Here is a 17,754-nt window from a genome sequence, read left to right on the forward strand (position 1 = left end):
AAATGGACCGTGGATTAAATGTGTGAAATACTTAAAGTATATATCCAAGTCTACCAGAAGACTACATGAAAGTGAATACAGAGCGTTCACTGCAAGGTGCAAACCACCAAGATCAACCTCTACCAGAATGATGGCAAGAAAAAAAATCATGCATTCTGCTTAAAATTTACCTCCCAGCTACTTACAAAAATGTGAGAAAGAAATTTTAAATAATTATTATAAACAAAGTTTATCATCTAATCAAACTTAATGTGGCCTTCAGATTAGCTCGGGAACACTGCATAGAGAGCTTCATGGAATGTTTTTCCACGACTAAGCAGCTGCATCACCAATGCAATGCTAAGTGTTGGATACAGTGGTATAAAGCACACCACAACTCACCACTCGAGTAGTAGAGACGCTTCTCTGTCCGGCAATTTGACTGATGAGTTTTGTTTTAGTGGTTACCAGGAGAACGGTATGTGTGCCATGTGTAAAGTTTGGTGAAGGGCGGATTATGGTGTGCGGCTGCATTTCAGCTGTTGGGCTCAGCCCCTTAGTTCCAGTGAAAGAACTCTTAATGTTTTGCCATACCAAGACGTTTTGAATCATTTCATTCTCCCAACTTTGTGGGAACAGGTTGGATGGTGGTGGCTTACTATTTCAACATGACTGTGCACCAGTGCAGAAGGTCCATCAAGATGAGTATGAGTGAGTTTGGTGTGGAAAAACTGGATTGGAGTCTTTCCTTCAATCTGATAGAACACCTTTGGGATGATATAAATCCAGGCCTTCTCATTCACCAGCATTGTCTGACCTGCACTTCCAGAAGAATCATAAAAAAATTCTATAAAGACATTCCTAAACCTTATGAAAAGCATTCCAACATGAGTTGAAGCTGTTGTTATTGCTGCAAACAGTGGGCCGACAACATGTTAAAGGCTATGTATGCTTTAATATGGTGTCGGCCACAAAACCATATGGGATCCCACTGAAGTTCATATGTGTGTTTGGCAGTTTAGTTTATGTTTAATAATTGAATTTCATTACATTTGTGTGTGTTTTATTGTTTGTTTGTTTGTATTTCAATCAAGCTAGCTAGCTAAACAGATTAGTACATGAGGATGCTACTAGTCACTATCTACAATGTGAAAGAGAGTATCATATAGTGTTTTCAAGGCAACGGGTGGGAAATAACATACAATTTTTTTTAGGTATCTGTACTTAAATTGAATATTTACTTTTCTGACAACTTTTTACTTTTACTCTCTACATTTTTACACAAATATCTCTACTTTTTACTCTTTACATTTTAATAACAGGCTTGTTACATTAAGACATCTGAGGAAAATGTTTATTTCACTACTTGCCTTCAATTCATCAATCTGATTGAGCCCAAATTTTAGGGAACAATAACATATAAAAGACAATCCTATTGGTGTGTCTGTTACTGGGACTTATCATATACAAAGAGATTAAACAAGTTAAAAACTTATGTATCATTTGCAGCAGTATACTCAGAGTTTATTGCGAGCAGAATGACCCTGAACTGCATTATTAGTGCAGCTATCCACAAGTTATAAGCTTCTAGCTAGCACTAAAGATAAAAAGTATCAAACATACAAACTGTGCACAGCCTTAATGTAATTTTCTTATTTTTAAATTAGATGTTTTTTAACACAACTATGTGTACTTATACTTAAGTAAAGAATGTCTATACTTTTGCCACCTCTGCAAGACAATAACTATTCCTTGCCAAGTCAAATAGAATAGAATAGAATAGAATAGAATAAACCTTTATTATCACACGGATGAGAAATTTAGGTATTACAGAGCTCTTACCGGAAGGGAAACTAAAATATGAAAGGAAGACACAAGGTGGTCCTATAAAATCTTCAGATTCATTATAAAACCATGACACTAGATTTTTAAAAACCTGGCGCTGGCTCATCACCATATTCCCAAACCATAAGAATACAGAGAAGTGAGTCTGGCTGTATGATGCTGACATTACTTCCTGGTAGAGATGGGTAGAAAATAACCCTGAATGTAGTCTTCATCATGCTACACTAATAAATGAACATCATTACTTAAGTTTAAAGAAGTAGTAAGAGACAGAACTTAAACTGTTCTGTCTCTTCCACTCACATGGTAAATGTTTCTATCAGCGCAGTGCACCAAAGCACAGCATGTGACATTATGAAGTAAATGTTGGTTACACCCGCATGTAATGACTATAAACTAATACACCATTAGAGTCTAAACCACCAGGTACAAGGTACTGTAAAAAATGAAGGTTAAATTTACAACGGAAACAGAAAGAGGATGGCTTCTTTGTTCATGTTGTTAGCTACTGATAGTTTTCACTTGGTTACTGAAATAGTGAAAATATGAACAGTAGGAGTACCTGTGGGAACTACAGGGCTAAAGAAAAGTATATGTGTGTGCCTGTGTGTGTGCGTGATCTGTTTCACCACAGGAACAGTTGTGTTTATCTCTGATTATTCTTTTTAATACACCATATTTTTTTTTCTTTTTTGGTGCAAAGTAAATGTTCATACTGATGCTAAATGCTAGTGTTCATTTCAATTCAGTTATCAGAGCCCAGGTAAATTTACATAGCACCAAATCAAAACAACTGTCATCAGGGCACTTCACATAGTGTACTTTACATATACTTTTTATGAAAACTCTAAGGTCATGAACATGCAGCAGAGTTATTATAGTTTTGTATTTTCTAATTAGGTTTTATTTTTATTTCCTTTTTCCATTTTGGGTTTTTGGATTTTCTTATTTCAGTTGAGTTTTTATTGTTCTAAAATGTTTAGTTTTACTTTAGTTTTCATTAGTTTCACAGTTATATCTTTTAAATTTATTACTGCATGGAGGGCTTGGAAAATTAGTAAAGGTATTACAAAAAAACCACACAATAAATGTGTCTATCAATGAGTCATCAGGCAAGTTGTAATTCTTTTTTTAAAATCAAACTAATAGATACTAAAAGCAAAGCAAATTTCCTCCACAAAAATCAGTTCAGTTACTTTAAAGTTTTTTTTAAGTCTAGTTTTTATTTTTATTTCAGTTAACTAAAATGATTTTTCACATCTAGTTTTACTTTTTAGTTTAGTTTCAGTTAACTATAATAACTTTGCCTTGCAGTACTTGACAGAAAAAGCTAATAATTTTTGTTTTGAGTACGACTTGGTGGAAGTGGAGGATATCTGCAGGGCTTTTTATCAGTGCAGTTCAACCATGTGTGACTTACCTGCCAGGTCTTCTTTAGAAGAAGCAATGCGAGGGGAACTGTTGCCAGGTTCAATCTTTAGAGAGAGCCTGTAACACAAATGCTTCCATTAGATAAAAGAGCTCAGTGCTGTTGTGTTTGTCAGTTAAAAGGTAGTTTCAGATCTTACTAAACAAACTAAACATTACGCAACTGAGTAAGGTGATGCCACATCATCTGCTGAGGAAGAAAATTTTTAATTAACATTGTGTTACTTCTACATAGAAGCCGTCTCACTCACACTTTCTTTTATATCTCAAGTCTTAGGTCAAGCAGCTACGTCGCCCGCAATACTCGCAAAATATCAATCACTTTCTTTGGTCTCTGTTTGCCACATCACCATAAATTTCTTACAGTGTATGCAGTTTTATTGGGGCTGAGATAGACAGCATTAAACAACATTTTCTTAAATGTAAAAATGAGGAAAGATAGAGTTACTGCTGCCACTCATCATTTTTTAACATAGTCTAAACACATACTTACTCTGGTAGCATTACCTTGGTCATCAGTAATGTTGTGAGGAGTCATGGACTAGTTTTGACCAGGATATGTCCTGTGCATATTAAACAAATATGTAGGACTGCTTTTTTGATAAAGTATATAGTTAAGATTGGATCTGGTGACCCTGAATCCTCCCTTATTTATGCTGCTATAGGCCTAGACTGCTGGGGGCGTCCCATGATGCACTGTTTCTTGTTCACTCAAGTTTTTCACTCACTGTGTGTTTATAGACAACTCAGTATTTAATCATTAGTTATTATTCATGTCTTTTTAATGGAAAACACAAGCCTTGTAATGTCCAAAAGGTTGAAGTCTTGTCTTTGTCTGCCAGTAACTGAAAGTTTCTTTTTAGACCAGTCTTATTTTGATCTGCCTTTTGGGACTTTGCTGCTGGATTAATCTTTAGTTCTGTCTTCCTCCCATGACCCTTCAATCAGTTACAGCAGTTGGTTGCCCCTCCCTGAGCCTTGATCTGCCAGAGGTTTCTTCCTGTTAAAAGGGCGTTATTCCTTTTCACTGTCTCTAAGTACTTGCTCAAAGGGGGTCATTTGATTGTTGGGGCTTTCTGTGTCTCTACTGTACAACATAAAGTGCCTTGAGGGGACTGCTGTTGTGATTAGGTGCTATATAAATAACAGCATATTAAATTGAAATGGAATAAAACAGTATTTTTCTCCTACAGGGTGATTCCCAAAGAGCCGTTAGCCAAATACTTGAAGATATATATAACATGCATATCTTGGCATATGTTGTGGTGTGCCCTTAAAAACAGACATGAAGAAACGGAACAAGTAAATGACAAAAGAAGAAGTATTTTAAAAAATATCTATAGCAAATGAACAGTGTCTGAAAAAGGACCTGAGAGATGCACGTGGCCCGGTCCCAGAAGCCTCATCAGATATGGTCTAAGTGGACGGGCGGCTGTCAAGAACCCAAACTTAAGGAAGGGAAATGGGGAGAAACTGCTGAGGCATTTCAAATTAGCCAACCCTGAAATCCTTGGAAGAGAGTGTGTCTCTATAGCCTTTTGCAAAACACGGTGGAGGCCCTTTCATGATTTTAGACAGTAATGCTGGAGATCTTGTCCCTGTACTAAAAAATACAAGCCTTGTAATCCCCAATAGGGTGAAGTCTTGTCTTTGTCTGCCAGTAACTGAAAGTTTCTTTTTAGACAAGTCTTATTTTGATCTGCCTTTTGGGACTTCTGGATTTAATATGCAGTATACAATACTATGCAGTACTGTAATTTCTTTGGAAATACGGATTAAAACTTTAATTCATGCCATAAAACGCCATGCTAAGATGTAGGGAAAGAGGACACAATCAGCCTTAGATTAGCCTCCTCAGAGATTGGACCTTAGTATTATTGAAACAGTTCCATTCTCTATCATCTTGATAGAGATGATAGAGAGCAGCCAACATCCAAAGAAGAGGTTTGGAATGTAATTCAAAAGCCCGGACAACTATCCCTGAAGACTACTTAAAGAAATTACAAAAAAGATTGCCTAACAGAGTTAAAGCTGTTTTGAACAATAAAAGTGGCAATACCAAATACTGACTTTAAAGTTCATGAAAAATATACAAACTGTTTTTGCATTATATGCTGCATTTAAATGCATGTTCACATGTTTCCGGTAATCAGTGCACCTACTGAACAATTTCCTAGCATAACAAAGAAATGACTGGTGAATCACTGTATCTTTCACTGTGTCTCTCTACAACTACTAGCAGCAAACCTTTACAACACAACGATTACCAAATGTTTTACGGAGGCTTTATATTTATTAACTTTTTTGAGAGCCAAGAAAAGACATGTCATGTGTTCCTGCCCAGTTTGCCACTAAATAACCGTTTATGACCTATGAGTCAACTTTACTGAATAAGATGCATCTTCTGTACGTGCAAGCTCATCCTACACAGGGTTGTTTGGGGTGTCTCAGTACTTGTTCAGGAAATCTCACCCAGGTGAATTTGTTTCCATCATGAACATCTTGAGAGTTTATGTCTCCCAAGCAATCCCAGCTTGTTCTTCTTTGGTGAATCTCTGGACCTTGGTCTTCTGTTCACCCGACAGATTTCCAATGGGACTGAAGTCAAGGTTTTGTGCACACCAGTCAATAACATTTACTTTGGTGATACAGTTAGGACTTTACCAGGAGCGACACATGTTTTAGGTTGTCATGTTGGGTTGTCAACCCAGACCCAGTTTTGCTGCGAATACTTGAGATTTTCTTTCAGAATTGTCACATAGCCTTCTTTCTTCAAGATTCCTTCCACCTTGACACACTCACCTCTCTATAGTTCTCTCACACATGCACAGCCTGCTAAAACTCAGAACAAAGAGTTGTAGCCATATTCATTAAGATAAACTTATAAATTTATTGATAAACGTCACCATTCAATTTTATTCATATAGCGTTGTTGCTGTCACAACAACAGCCGTCTCAAGGCACTTAGCAGCAACCATCAGAAACATTAAAAAGAATCCATAAGATAGACTTTCAGTAGTTAATTTATCTATTCAAAATATGGACGTATGTATTGACGTATGTAATGTGGACCAAATGTGTATGATTTTTTCATGCTTTCTTCACTTCACTTTCTGGTCACTCTCACACCACACTCATAATAGGGGGAGACTTCAACCAGTCATTTAATCCAGAAAATTATAGGCTCAGTACAGGACTAGCTCAAAGGAACTGCAGGCTACAGACATTCTTAAACAATGAATTATTATGGTCTTTGCGATGCTCTGCATTCATATGTCCCTACAGGGACTGCGCTATCTTTTCACTAGGACACCACTCACATTCTCACTTAGGCCACTTTTATATTAAAGACACTCAGATTCATCCTATCACTATCAGTGATCATCAGTGTTGGGACTAACGCGTTATTAAGTAACGCGTTACAGTAACTACGTTATTATTGTGGTAACGAGCACGGTAACTAGTTATTATGCCAAAACCAGGAACGCGTTACTCGTTACTGGGATTTAGATAGGCTCGTTACTCGTTACGTCGTGTGGTGGATATCGCGGAGCTTCCACAGATTCAATAACATTAGCAAGTGGTGGAAGCCAGCAGGTGGATGAAGGAAAAGGGAGGCAAGAGGAGAGACCCGAAGCGGCCGCCGGTCCGCGTGTCAGGTGAACTGAACTTCAGGTAAGAAGTTATGACCTGCAGTCTGTCTGGGTCAGATATAAACCAAGTTTAGGTGGAGTTTATTTTCGGTATGCTGACATTTTCGTCATGCGTGCTAGCTAGCATGACGGAGTTTCTATACAGCTGTGTGGGTGCTATGTTACTGATGTTGAACTTTATTTTGTTCATACGGTTAATTATTAGAGTTGCCAACCGTCCCGTAAAAAACAGAATCGTCTGGTATTCAGAGAAAATATTACGCGTTTCGTACTGAGGTGAAAAGGAACACAGTTTGTCCCGGACTTCAGCTACAATGAAAAAGACACAAAGCTGAAGCTGCACAGCTGCCTCTTCTCTCATTCTCTCCTCTCCCGTTTCTACTTCAATCACGAAACTGATCAATGATCAGCTGATCGGCTTTTCTCTCTTGTTTATTTATCGCCCACTTTGCGCCAGAAAGAGGAAACCAGCGGATGTCGCGTTAAACAACAGCAGCACGTTTAAGCTTGATCAGCTGTTGTTAGAATTGATTTAATATTAATTTCTAGTATCAGCTGATGTTTGCTGGAGCCACAGCTGTAAAGCTGCTGGTCATGATATCGGTTTGGTTATCTGGTGAGAGGGAAACATGCAGATGAAACCAGGAGATGTTCTTACTGAATCATCAGAGCTGAACAGGTGATGTAGAAACAGGTTTACCTTTTAGGTGACATGAATGAGTTGAAGGGAAGTTATGAACTGTTTCTGAGAGACAAATAACACCAGGATCCTTTTCTAAGTAGCTGACAGCTGGTAACTGTGCAGGGGTGGGTCTAGCAAAGTGTTGCCAGGGGGGCAGGTAGGGCATTAACAGGGAAAGGGGGGCACAAAGAAATAGTTTTCTTTATTATTCTCATTTAAAATGTCTCGCTTTAAAAAAAAATAATTATCTGAGTCTTGCAACAAACAATTGATAGATTGATACATATATACCATCAGAACAGTGTACATCACTGTCACAACAGCGTTTATTTTCATTCAAAGTCTTTATGATTTTTCCTATAATGGCGGGCTGGTCTCTAGTCAAAATGCCCGGGATGATTTTTTTGTCCCAGTCCAGCTCTGTATGCAGCTCATCTGCAGTCTGGTGTTACCTACATCTTCCTATTCAGAAGGCAGAATTTCCAAGTTCTGAGTACAATCAAAAGCACCACGACTGCAGTTTTTGTGTTGGATGTAAAAAGTAGGCTAGAATCATGGCGGCGGTCAACGATGGTCCAGGCGTGGGATTTCTCTCGTGGAAATGTGCACATTATTTTTTCCTTTCTGTTGGTAGGTGGCACAGTGCACTTGTGGCAAGTAAGCAAGCTAGAAGACTGGCAAACTTGCTGGGTATCCAGTTACGGAAGCAACACATTAACAAGAGAATTCTGAGTAAAACCAAAGTTACTTTCCCTAGTAACTAGTTACTTTGAAAGTAACGAGTAACTTGAAGTAACTGAGTTACTTTTTTAGAGAAGTAACTAGTAATGTAACTAAGTTACTAATTTAAAGTAACTTACCCAACACTGGTGATCATTCACCAGTGTCTGTCTCTCTGACAAAGAAAAGAGTCACACATATTAAGATGGTCCTTGTTGTCCTAAGACATTTACTTCTTTTTCTCTAATTACACTTAATAGCTTAACTACAGTAATAGGCTAGATGCTCCTTAGAGATATTACCTCCATCAGTGCTATCTGGACTCTCACCAGGATTGGTTCATCATTGCTATTATTAACAGCTAACTGAGGCAAGGCTGCATTCAATCTACTTTAAACATACCAAGGTAACATCTTTACTACAGCAAATCTAATCTTGATGCCAGCTCTATATGGTAATTTTGGCCTATTTCAAAATTGCCATTTGTTAGCAAATTATTAGAAAAAAATGTAGAAGTCAGTTAACATGTAAAACCTGTTTCTTTCCTTTAAGGAATATTTCCTAATTGTGACATATGGTCTCCTCAGCCGAACTCAAGCAAACTGTCAATGAATTTGTGTCATCACACTTATATTACTGTAATGGCCTGTTTACTGGCTTGAACAAATCATGTCTTTCACATCTCCAAGCTATACAAAAGGTAATGGCCAGACTATTAACACAAGTTCACATCACTCTCATTTTATGCTTTTTACATTGGCTCCCTATAGATTTTAGGATTAGTTTAAAAATACTAAACAACCAGACTCCAGATTATTTATCAGAGTTTCTTACAAAATAAACAGATACTTGCCATCTACATTCCTAAGCTCTGACTTTTTGTTAGTTGTTCCTCATCCACAACTAAAGACTATAAGGGAAAGAGCCTTTCAGTCTGTGGTACCAGGACAGTGGTACAGTCTACCACTACAGCTACATTTAGCTGATTCTGTGTACTCATTTTTAAAATTAGTTAAAAAAATCTTTGCTTAAAAAACTTTTTTGTTGATGATTTCATTTTTTACTTACCTGTTTATTTTATTGTATATTTTTATTGGCTAATAATTGGCTTCTCATTTTCTTTTTTTTTTAACTCTTTTCTGTTGCACAGTGCTTTGTGATAGTGCTTGAAAGATTTACTGTGTTGGCTCTATCGTCCCAAATGATATCATATTTCATTTCATATTTAAAGTTTATATGACACATCATTTATGTCCAACTTGAAAAATTGTGATTTAAAAAGTGACTCTAAGAAACCAAGTAACAAGCAGAGCAACCTAGACTCTGTCAGATAAAGCCATTAATGTCTGCTGGATGAAAGGACACCCTATTGAAAAGATCCTTTCCATTTTGCTTCCTGTGTATTGACCATCTTCAATTTTAGACTTACATCCATGCTTCTATGTGCCTGCCATAATCGACTGATATCAAACAAATGTCAGATAATTAATTTCACAATCCCATGCCATTCACATTGAAAACACTTACTTGAAGTTATCGTCCTCTACAAACTTCTGGAGTTCCTCTATGTAGCGAACTGACAACAGATACTTCTGAACATGCGGCAGGGTCACCAAGTGATCTAATGGAAAAAAGAAAAACCACATTACCTTCAACACAACTCTTGGTAGAAAATTAACTTCTCTTCTGCACCATCCAAACCATTTTAAGCCTTAGCTCTCTAACTTTTGGAACAGTCCCGAGTAAGTTGGAGGTCAGAAATTCAAAGTTCCCAGTCAGAAAATGTTTATGGAAAGCCCCCTTTCCCACTCAGAAACTCAGAGGAGAGTTAACAATCCAACATGGCAGTACTGAACATAAACGGTAGTAAAACTATAAACTATATAACTTTTTCAGTCATACTGTTATACCTTTTTGCCTCTCATCCACCCACGTGTAATCTGTCTTTTTTTTCTCTTCTCTTATACTTTCACCTCTCTAGGCTCTCTACCATCCATCTGCTCCCTCTTCTCACTTTAGATAACAATACCGTCTGTAAATATCATAATCAGTAGAGACTCCTGTCTGACCTTATCTGCCAACCCGTTCACCACTACTGCAAACAAGAAGGGGCTTACAGCTGATCCTTAATGCAATCCACCTTGTTTCCATCAATGACTCCTACTGCACACCTTACCACTGTCTGGCAGTCCTCATACATGTACTGCACCAGCCTTTCTCTAGATCCACAAATACACAGTGCAGTTTCTTTTGATCTTCACTATACTGCTCAACAGTATCAAAACAAACATCACAGCATGAAGCCATACTGCTACTCACACCTCACACTTCCACCTTCTCAACATAAGCTACACGTGTCAGTACATTTACATTTCTATCTTTCATCACAGTAATCTGCTGCACACTCTTTCGAGCTTAATCTGTCTTTCTAACCAATTGTCTACATTCCATGTAGGTTATCCTTCCTTAGCGTCTAGCTATGCATGCAACTAATTATAAGCCTTTTCCTTTCCTTTTGCCACCACTATCTTGGCCTTGCACCTCAACTCCTGGTAGTCCTGTATACTTTCTTCATCTCCTTGACATAGCAATGTTATCTTGGACTTGCATTTACACCTGTGTAAATGCACAGCAAAACATAGAAGTACATTTTTTATTTGGACAACAGTATTTTATATAATGCTAACACTCAATAAAGCACAAGGATGGCGGCAAAGCAATTACAGAATCACCCACTGATTTACCATCTATAGCAGACTAGGAACTTATTTTGTCAATTTATTTTTAAATTATCTGAATTATATGTATTAATATAATAATTTTTAAATATAATTTTTCATCATGTTTGTTAAACTTCGCCGGTTTAGCACAGTGTGTGAGCAGGTGACCACATGCAACATGGCCAAAGAGCAGCAGCTGGGGTTTGAGTCTGACCCGTGTCCCTTTGCTGCATGTCTTCGCCTCTCACTCTCCCTGCTTCCTGTCCTCTTCACTGTTATTATCCAATAAAGGCAAATTTGTAAAATTTGAGTGTCTGTTTTTATACTTAAAATTAATTACTCTGCTTAAAATTGTTTACAGTACAATGTCTGTCTTCTTTCCTGTAAAGATACTCATGATTTCAAATGAATTACTTGTAATTACATTTTATTACACAGTAGTTAATTACCCCTAGTAGCTGAGCGAATTATAGTGTAGCCCATTTTTTGCAATGACATTTTAAAAATAACATTAAAATGTAGGTACAGCAAGCCAAGCTTATTTTCGGGAACAGAAATGATAAAACACAAAAGTGACTTCCCTGAAACAAAAGCTTTACATGAATCACTCATTTATTCCATGATTCCCCTGCTTAGAGTTACAATTTGACTTATTCTAACTTTTAGTCACTTTTAGTCACAGATAGTGAAAGGTAAACATATTTAAACTAATTAAGATTTCCAGATTTTTTCAATAAAGCATTTGAAAGGCTTTAGAATAGTAATAGAGGATTTATATTTATTGCAGAAATTCACCCTTACTCGCCCCTCCGTCTGGGGCAACATTTCATGCAGGTATCTTAAACATTTTTATTACTCAGCAGCTCCCCACACAAAGCACACTGGAAACACCACATGCTAGCCAAAACAATTAAGGACTTGAATAAACTTAATTTGACTGGCTGACACTTGAAAATTTTCCTGAACTCGTCAGTGAAAGTAACTTAAGCAAAGCAGAGCAATAAAGGCTCGGGTAACTAAGGCAGAGCCAAGCCATTAGAACTTTATACAAAAACCCAAACTTACATGTAAAAGCTAAAAAGACCATATTTCTTTAGCATCCTGCAGTGGTGATCTACTTGGGTTATTATGAACACATATAAATATTTTGGCTTTATCCATATTAAAGATTTATGACATACAGGGCTGTGAAAAATGTTGGGGTTTTTTTCATATTTGTCACATGTTTCAGATCAAACAATTTAAAAAAAATATTAAACAAACTTAAGCTTTGTAAATACAAACTGCTGTTTTTAAACTAAATGCTATTTTTTTTATTAAGGAAAGGAATTACATTTTCACAGTACTGTACAACCACAACTCTTATGTCAGAAGATCATCAATATATAGATGATAAGGAAACAGACACTATGCTGTTCCTACTGGATGATGTAATTGTGTCTTACCATAGTTACATGACATCTGCAGGTCTGAAATAACTCTCAGAAGATTGTTCATCTGATTTGTCCTCTGCTCTGTTTCTATGATGCTGTCTGATGCAGGATAAGCCGAGTCAATGTAGATAATGTCCAACAGGTAGATCCCTGTAAAAGGCACAAAAAAGCTAGTCAAACTCTTCTAACAACAGGAATAATGATGTGTTTGAAAGCATACCCAGTGATTTCAACAGAAGAACTTATTACTTCAATGAAAGCTTTAATGTGTGGAAGCATCAGTGTTTTCTGTATTTGGTTCTTTTTAGTCTTTCTCACAATGTCTCATGATGTCAGCGAGAGATATTGTGAGAGCTAGAGGAGCTGCCAGAAGATTTCCCCTGGAAGTCATTAACACAAATGTGTTGTATGGAAACACTGATAAACACTGTTAATCTTGTTCACTACAGCTTCTAGTGAAAATGGCCATTAGGCTTTTATTGGTCACTGCAATGTTTTTACTCATTTATAAAGGATGTGGACATATTATTTTTCTGTACAACTAGAATACATGAATTATTTTGTTGATTTCGGGTATGAACTTGGGGGATTTTGGTAGATGCAAACCTCAGGAGAATGATATAATTACTAAAATTTAAGAAAAAGTGTAGTAAAAGCAATTTAAATAAGCACATCAGCTCTGTGACAAATGATCTGGAAAACAGCTGCTGAGTCACCAACTTTCCAGCAATTTGTTTTAATATCTCAAGTGTTACAAAATAGCGGGGTGGAAACATACCCTGAGCATGAACAGAAACTACAAAGTGTACTTTTGAAAAATAACTACTTCTATAATAATGTAGAACATTTTCTGCACTTTATATTTAACTTTATATCCACATAATATGATCAAGAAGGTGTCTGACCTAAATTCATGTCTCCAGACATCCAGTGAAAGTCACAAACAACTATCTTCAGAAGAACAAGAACAAGAAGCGCTGGTACAACCTTCATCCAAGAAAAACTGGTGCTGTGTTAAAGTGCCTGCAATATTTGTGCAGCTTTGTGTTTGTATAATACACAATATGTATTCTGCAGACCAGGGACTAATAGAGGGAAACTGTATAAAGATACTGCTCTGTAAACAGTGGATATTGCTTTGTAAACTGCTTCACTGAGTGAATGGGTTAAATGCAGAGAGGAATTTCCCCACGGGGATCAATAAAGTATACATTATTAAACAGTGAGATGCTTTTTGGTCAAGCGATTATGGTGAAAATATCAAACACATTACCTTTTCAAATGTTCAGTTATTTAGCTAACACTTCCTTCTGTAGCTGATAAAAACTGAGTTCAAAGACTGTATTAAGGTTACATCCATAGAGCATGCCAAGTGGTTGGAAATTTACCCCATGTAGATACCTTTCTGTTTCCCTTTCAGTTATTATTTTGTGTACACAAGGCCAATTATGGATCTTAGGATCCACATTATGTCAGCAGCTGTTCTCCACCGTGAACTATGTTAAAGACAAACACCGTTCACGCCTGACAGATGACAGCTTACAGTCCTGCATAAACTGACTTCGTATAGCCCCGATTTGCGGACTCTGTGCGCAGAGGTTCAGGAGCAGAAGTCCCATTGTAAACAAATCACGGCAGACCCGACGATGTTTCCATAAGCATGCTTTTGAGTATCTCTTTATTGAGCACTTTTCACACATGGTTGCTGTACGCATACAGCCGGCTGTAGCTTTTCAGCTCACAGCCCGACATACACCACCAACAACACAACAGCACAGATAGCGCAGACGTAAAGGCAGTGAGGCGTGATTGCGGGTGTCGCTCAGGTGCGTCCGCCTCCCCTGCAGCGGCGCTGCAAACCACGCCCGCGCGCGCGCATTAACCAGGTAAAATACATATTTAGGCAGAATTTTGCAAATATCTATTTTTCATTTTTCAGCAGCATAGTGCTTTTTTCCAATTATTTTTTAAGAGTCAGGTCAAGGCTCCAACAGCCCAAAGGCGATATAAGGGTGGCGGCTGACAACAGTTTTTGTTTGCTACATGGATCATTTTAGTTCAGGTTGGTGTCTTTCCTTTTGTTATATTTCTTTAAGAGTTCAAAATGTGTTGATTACATAAATATAATTTAATTTTCTCTGTAGCACTTCATGGATTTCATAAGCAGCACACCTTAGTTGTTCACACAAAGCATAAAGATAAAAAACAATATATACAGTGTTATCTTCATTTTAGATGTCAAAAAGCATTTGCGGCTCCCAGTGTTTTCTTTTGCGTGGAAACGGGATCCAAATGGCTCTTTGGGTGTAAAAGGTTGCAGACCCCTGGTCGTCAAATATTAGGAAGATTTGTGAGTTTAAATAGTTTCCTTCAGATCTTGTATAATTAGGCATCAAACTTAGCACTGGTTTAAAAGACATGAAGAAAGAAAACCTGCCACCTATTCAGAAAACTGTGAGCACATTACAAAGTTGGGCCAATTTACATCATAAGAATACTGCAGCTAGAGTAGTGGTAAGACTGCACACCTTTGGAGTGGGAGTTGCTAGTTCAATTCCCACCCGGTATCCAGTCCTGGCTAGACCCCCCATGCTAAAAAACCAAGCCCTGCAATAGCGCGGCTACATCTGCAGCCTGTCTGCAGCTCAGCCACTACATGTTATACTGTATATGTGACAAATAAAATTTGAGTTTATTTATTTAATGATATTTCCACAGGTTAATTTTATTACATATTTGTTGCCTTTGAGGTTCCTTACTCTGCTATTTAAAAGGTACAGTAAGGCTGTGAATACCTTTCTATGGACAAGAGAAAGACCTTATTTGAACAGAACAATATTAAAAGGTTATTAGAGAGGATGGGGGTCTTGGCTTGCCAAGAGTCAGTTGGTACCACTATGCCTTTTATGTTAATGAGATATCCAAAAGTTATATAGTAGAAAGTCAGACTCCAGGATGGGGTTAAAAAAGAACTTGTCGAAGCTCTCCTTATACCGGCTTTTATCTCAGAAGCAGGGGAAGAAATAATGTCTAAGTACAAATTCCCCGAAAGAAATTTTTTTTAGAAATATCTTTGATTAAGAAGCTGCATAATGTCAGGATGGAGAAAAGGCCTGCCAATATCTCACACAATGGTACAGGAACTATTTCAGAGTAATTGGAATGCTAAAGTCAGGACATCTAGGTTTTATAGTACAATGAGACAACATCATCTGCAAAAATTTGCAGGTCTCAAGAGAGCTCGGGAAGTGAACCTACAAGGGGTGATAGCTATGGAGACATAGAGAGAAATTGTTGGTGTAAGACAGTCCAGACAAGATAAATGACATATAGTATCATTCATAAGAGGTACTGGACTCCCCGTAACATAGCAAAATTAAAACTGAGGGAATCAGATATGTGCTGGGGTGTGACAAGAGTAGAGACACACTAATACACATGCTATACGAATGCCAAAAGAAATGGAATCTATGGAAAAAATAATTACATTAATAATTACATAATGCCTACTACATGGATAAAAACTGGTATTCTGAAGAGCATCAAGAGAAACTTGCACATATAGATTTGTAAATGGTTATTATAACAATTATTGTGCATTGTGACAAACATTTATTGGATATCTGGGATAGAAATATGAAATAGCACTAAAACTGTTGTTTGTAGAACTCATTTTAAGGATCTTATTACTAAGGGTGGCTGCATTATAAACTTTAAAATCTAGATCTTTGAGTTGTATTTGACCATGTTATGTCCTTCAATGTACATATTAAACAAATATGTAGGACTGCTTTCTTCCATTTGCACAATATCTCTAAAAATAAAAAACATCCTGCTACAGAGTGATGCTGAAAAACATGCATTTATTACTTCTAGGCTTGACTACTGTAATTTATTATTATCCTAAAACGTCCTAAAAAACTCCCAAAATGCCTGATGATCCAAAATGCTGCAGCAAGAGCATTAAAGGCATATAAAAGCTTTAAAAATAATTAAATAATTATGTTTTCTGAAGACAACTAGTATGCTTAGAAATGATCTGTTGAAATTCCCAGGCTCCATTAAAAAAGCAGTTGGGAATATTCTGACAAAAACATGCAATGCGGGTGGGGGGGTGTAATTATTATTTTTTTCTCATCTTCATCAGCCTGCCATATACTTGTGCTGCTTTACTTCCTATAAAGCTGATTGTCTACCAATCACACCGTTTGTTGCTTGTTCACCATATCCTCAACTTCACATTTGCTCAACTAGTCTACATGTGGTTATGGGACTTGGAGAAAGTATTCAGCTGCATCCCTTTGTCGTGTAGGGGTGCTTTCAGAGTGTGGGGTAGTGGGCCTCTTGTTGCAGGCTACTAAAATGGATGAGGAAGAACCTTCATCATTACCAATTACACACTAAGTTGACAAGATGTGTGCACATGGAAGAGGATCATGGAATCTACTGGAAATAATGAGTAACACCTCAGGCAGTGTTTTAGCATTTTATCTCCTCATGTAATGACGAAAGAAATTAATAGGATGAAGCCTCAGTACTGGCTCTGAATCCTTTGCACCTCATATCAGTGTTGGATGGAACAATCAAAAGTAGTAACTTCTTCAAGGACACGAAGAAGACAAATAGAAGTTCAAACAAGAATATAATATAAAACAATTTTCTGGGTTTCTATTTTTCTTAGTGCTACAGCCTAACCCCACTGAGATGCACTGGCTCTACTTGATATCAGCTGTTCCGACAGTTCCACTGTTAATATTACAGCTGCATAAAACAACCAAAACGATTAACAAATATTTGCCTATGATGTCATACTGATAGATACATGAGTTTAATGCGTTTCAGCTGTGCTCAGTCTAAAAAAGCTGTGCAGCCTTGTTTCCTGTCTCACAGCAAAGCCTAGTCAAAGCATCCAGCACTCATTGGCGAATTCAAACACATTGAGTCAGTAGTTGGGCAGCTGCCACTCAGGATATAATGCTACTGTTCATAACAGATGAAGCCAATTTAAATTCAGGAAGTTGTTTTTAATGATTACATTATTTTACTACATTTCTTTGTCATCTCCATATTTGTTACCTTTCCTTAAGATAAATGTAGTGTTAAAAGCAAAAATGTAAAATAATAATAGCAATAATATTGCTGTTGTACCATAATGCCTCTTAGGATCTTTGCTGTCCTTCTCAAACAGGACTCCAACTCCACAATGAGAAATGTTACAGCTGAAGATGCAATTATGATACAAAGCCACTGAGAATGTCCCTGTAAAGGTCTGGAAATAAACAAAAAGCACAATC

General features: G+C 37.2%; 1 protein-coding gene across 10 annotated transcripts in view; it reads right to left on the reverse strand.

Annotated features, from left to right (window-relative positions):
• LOC116319160 (ras-specific guanine nucleotide-releasing factor RalGPS1) overlaps positions 1 to 17,754 on the reverse strand; it is a 99,296-nt gene that overhangs the window by 15,318 nt on the left and 66,224 nt on the right. For all 10 annotated transcript variants that reach the window (XM_039614687.1, XM_039614688.1, XM_039614689.1 and 7 more), the window contains 3 exons: positions 12,473 to 12,610; positions 9,835 to 9,928; positions 3,245 to 3,312 (listed from right to left, as the gene is read on the reverse strand). In XM_039614687.1, coding sequence (XP_039470621.1) covers positions 3,245 to 3,312; positions 9,835 to 9,928; positions 12,473 to 12,610 — 300 coding nt within the window. The remainder of the gene's footprint in view (positions 1 to 3,244; positions 3,313 to 9,834; positions 9,929 to 12,472; positions 12,611 to 17,754) is intronic.

The sequence above is a fragment of the Oreochromis aureus genome, linkage group 7 (genome assembly GCF_013358895.1).
Source record: "Oreochromis aureus strain Israel breed Guangdong linkage group 7, ZZ_aureus, whole genome shotgun sequence".
NCBI classification, from domain to species: Eukaryota; Metazoa; Chordata; class Actinopteri; order Cichliformes; family Cichlidae; genus Oreochromis; species Oreochromis aureus.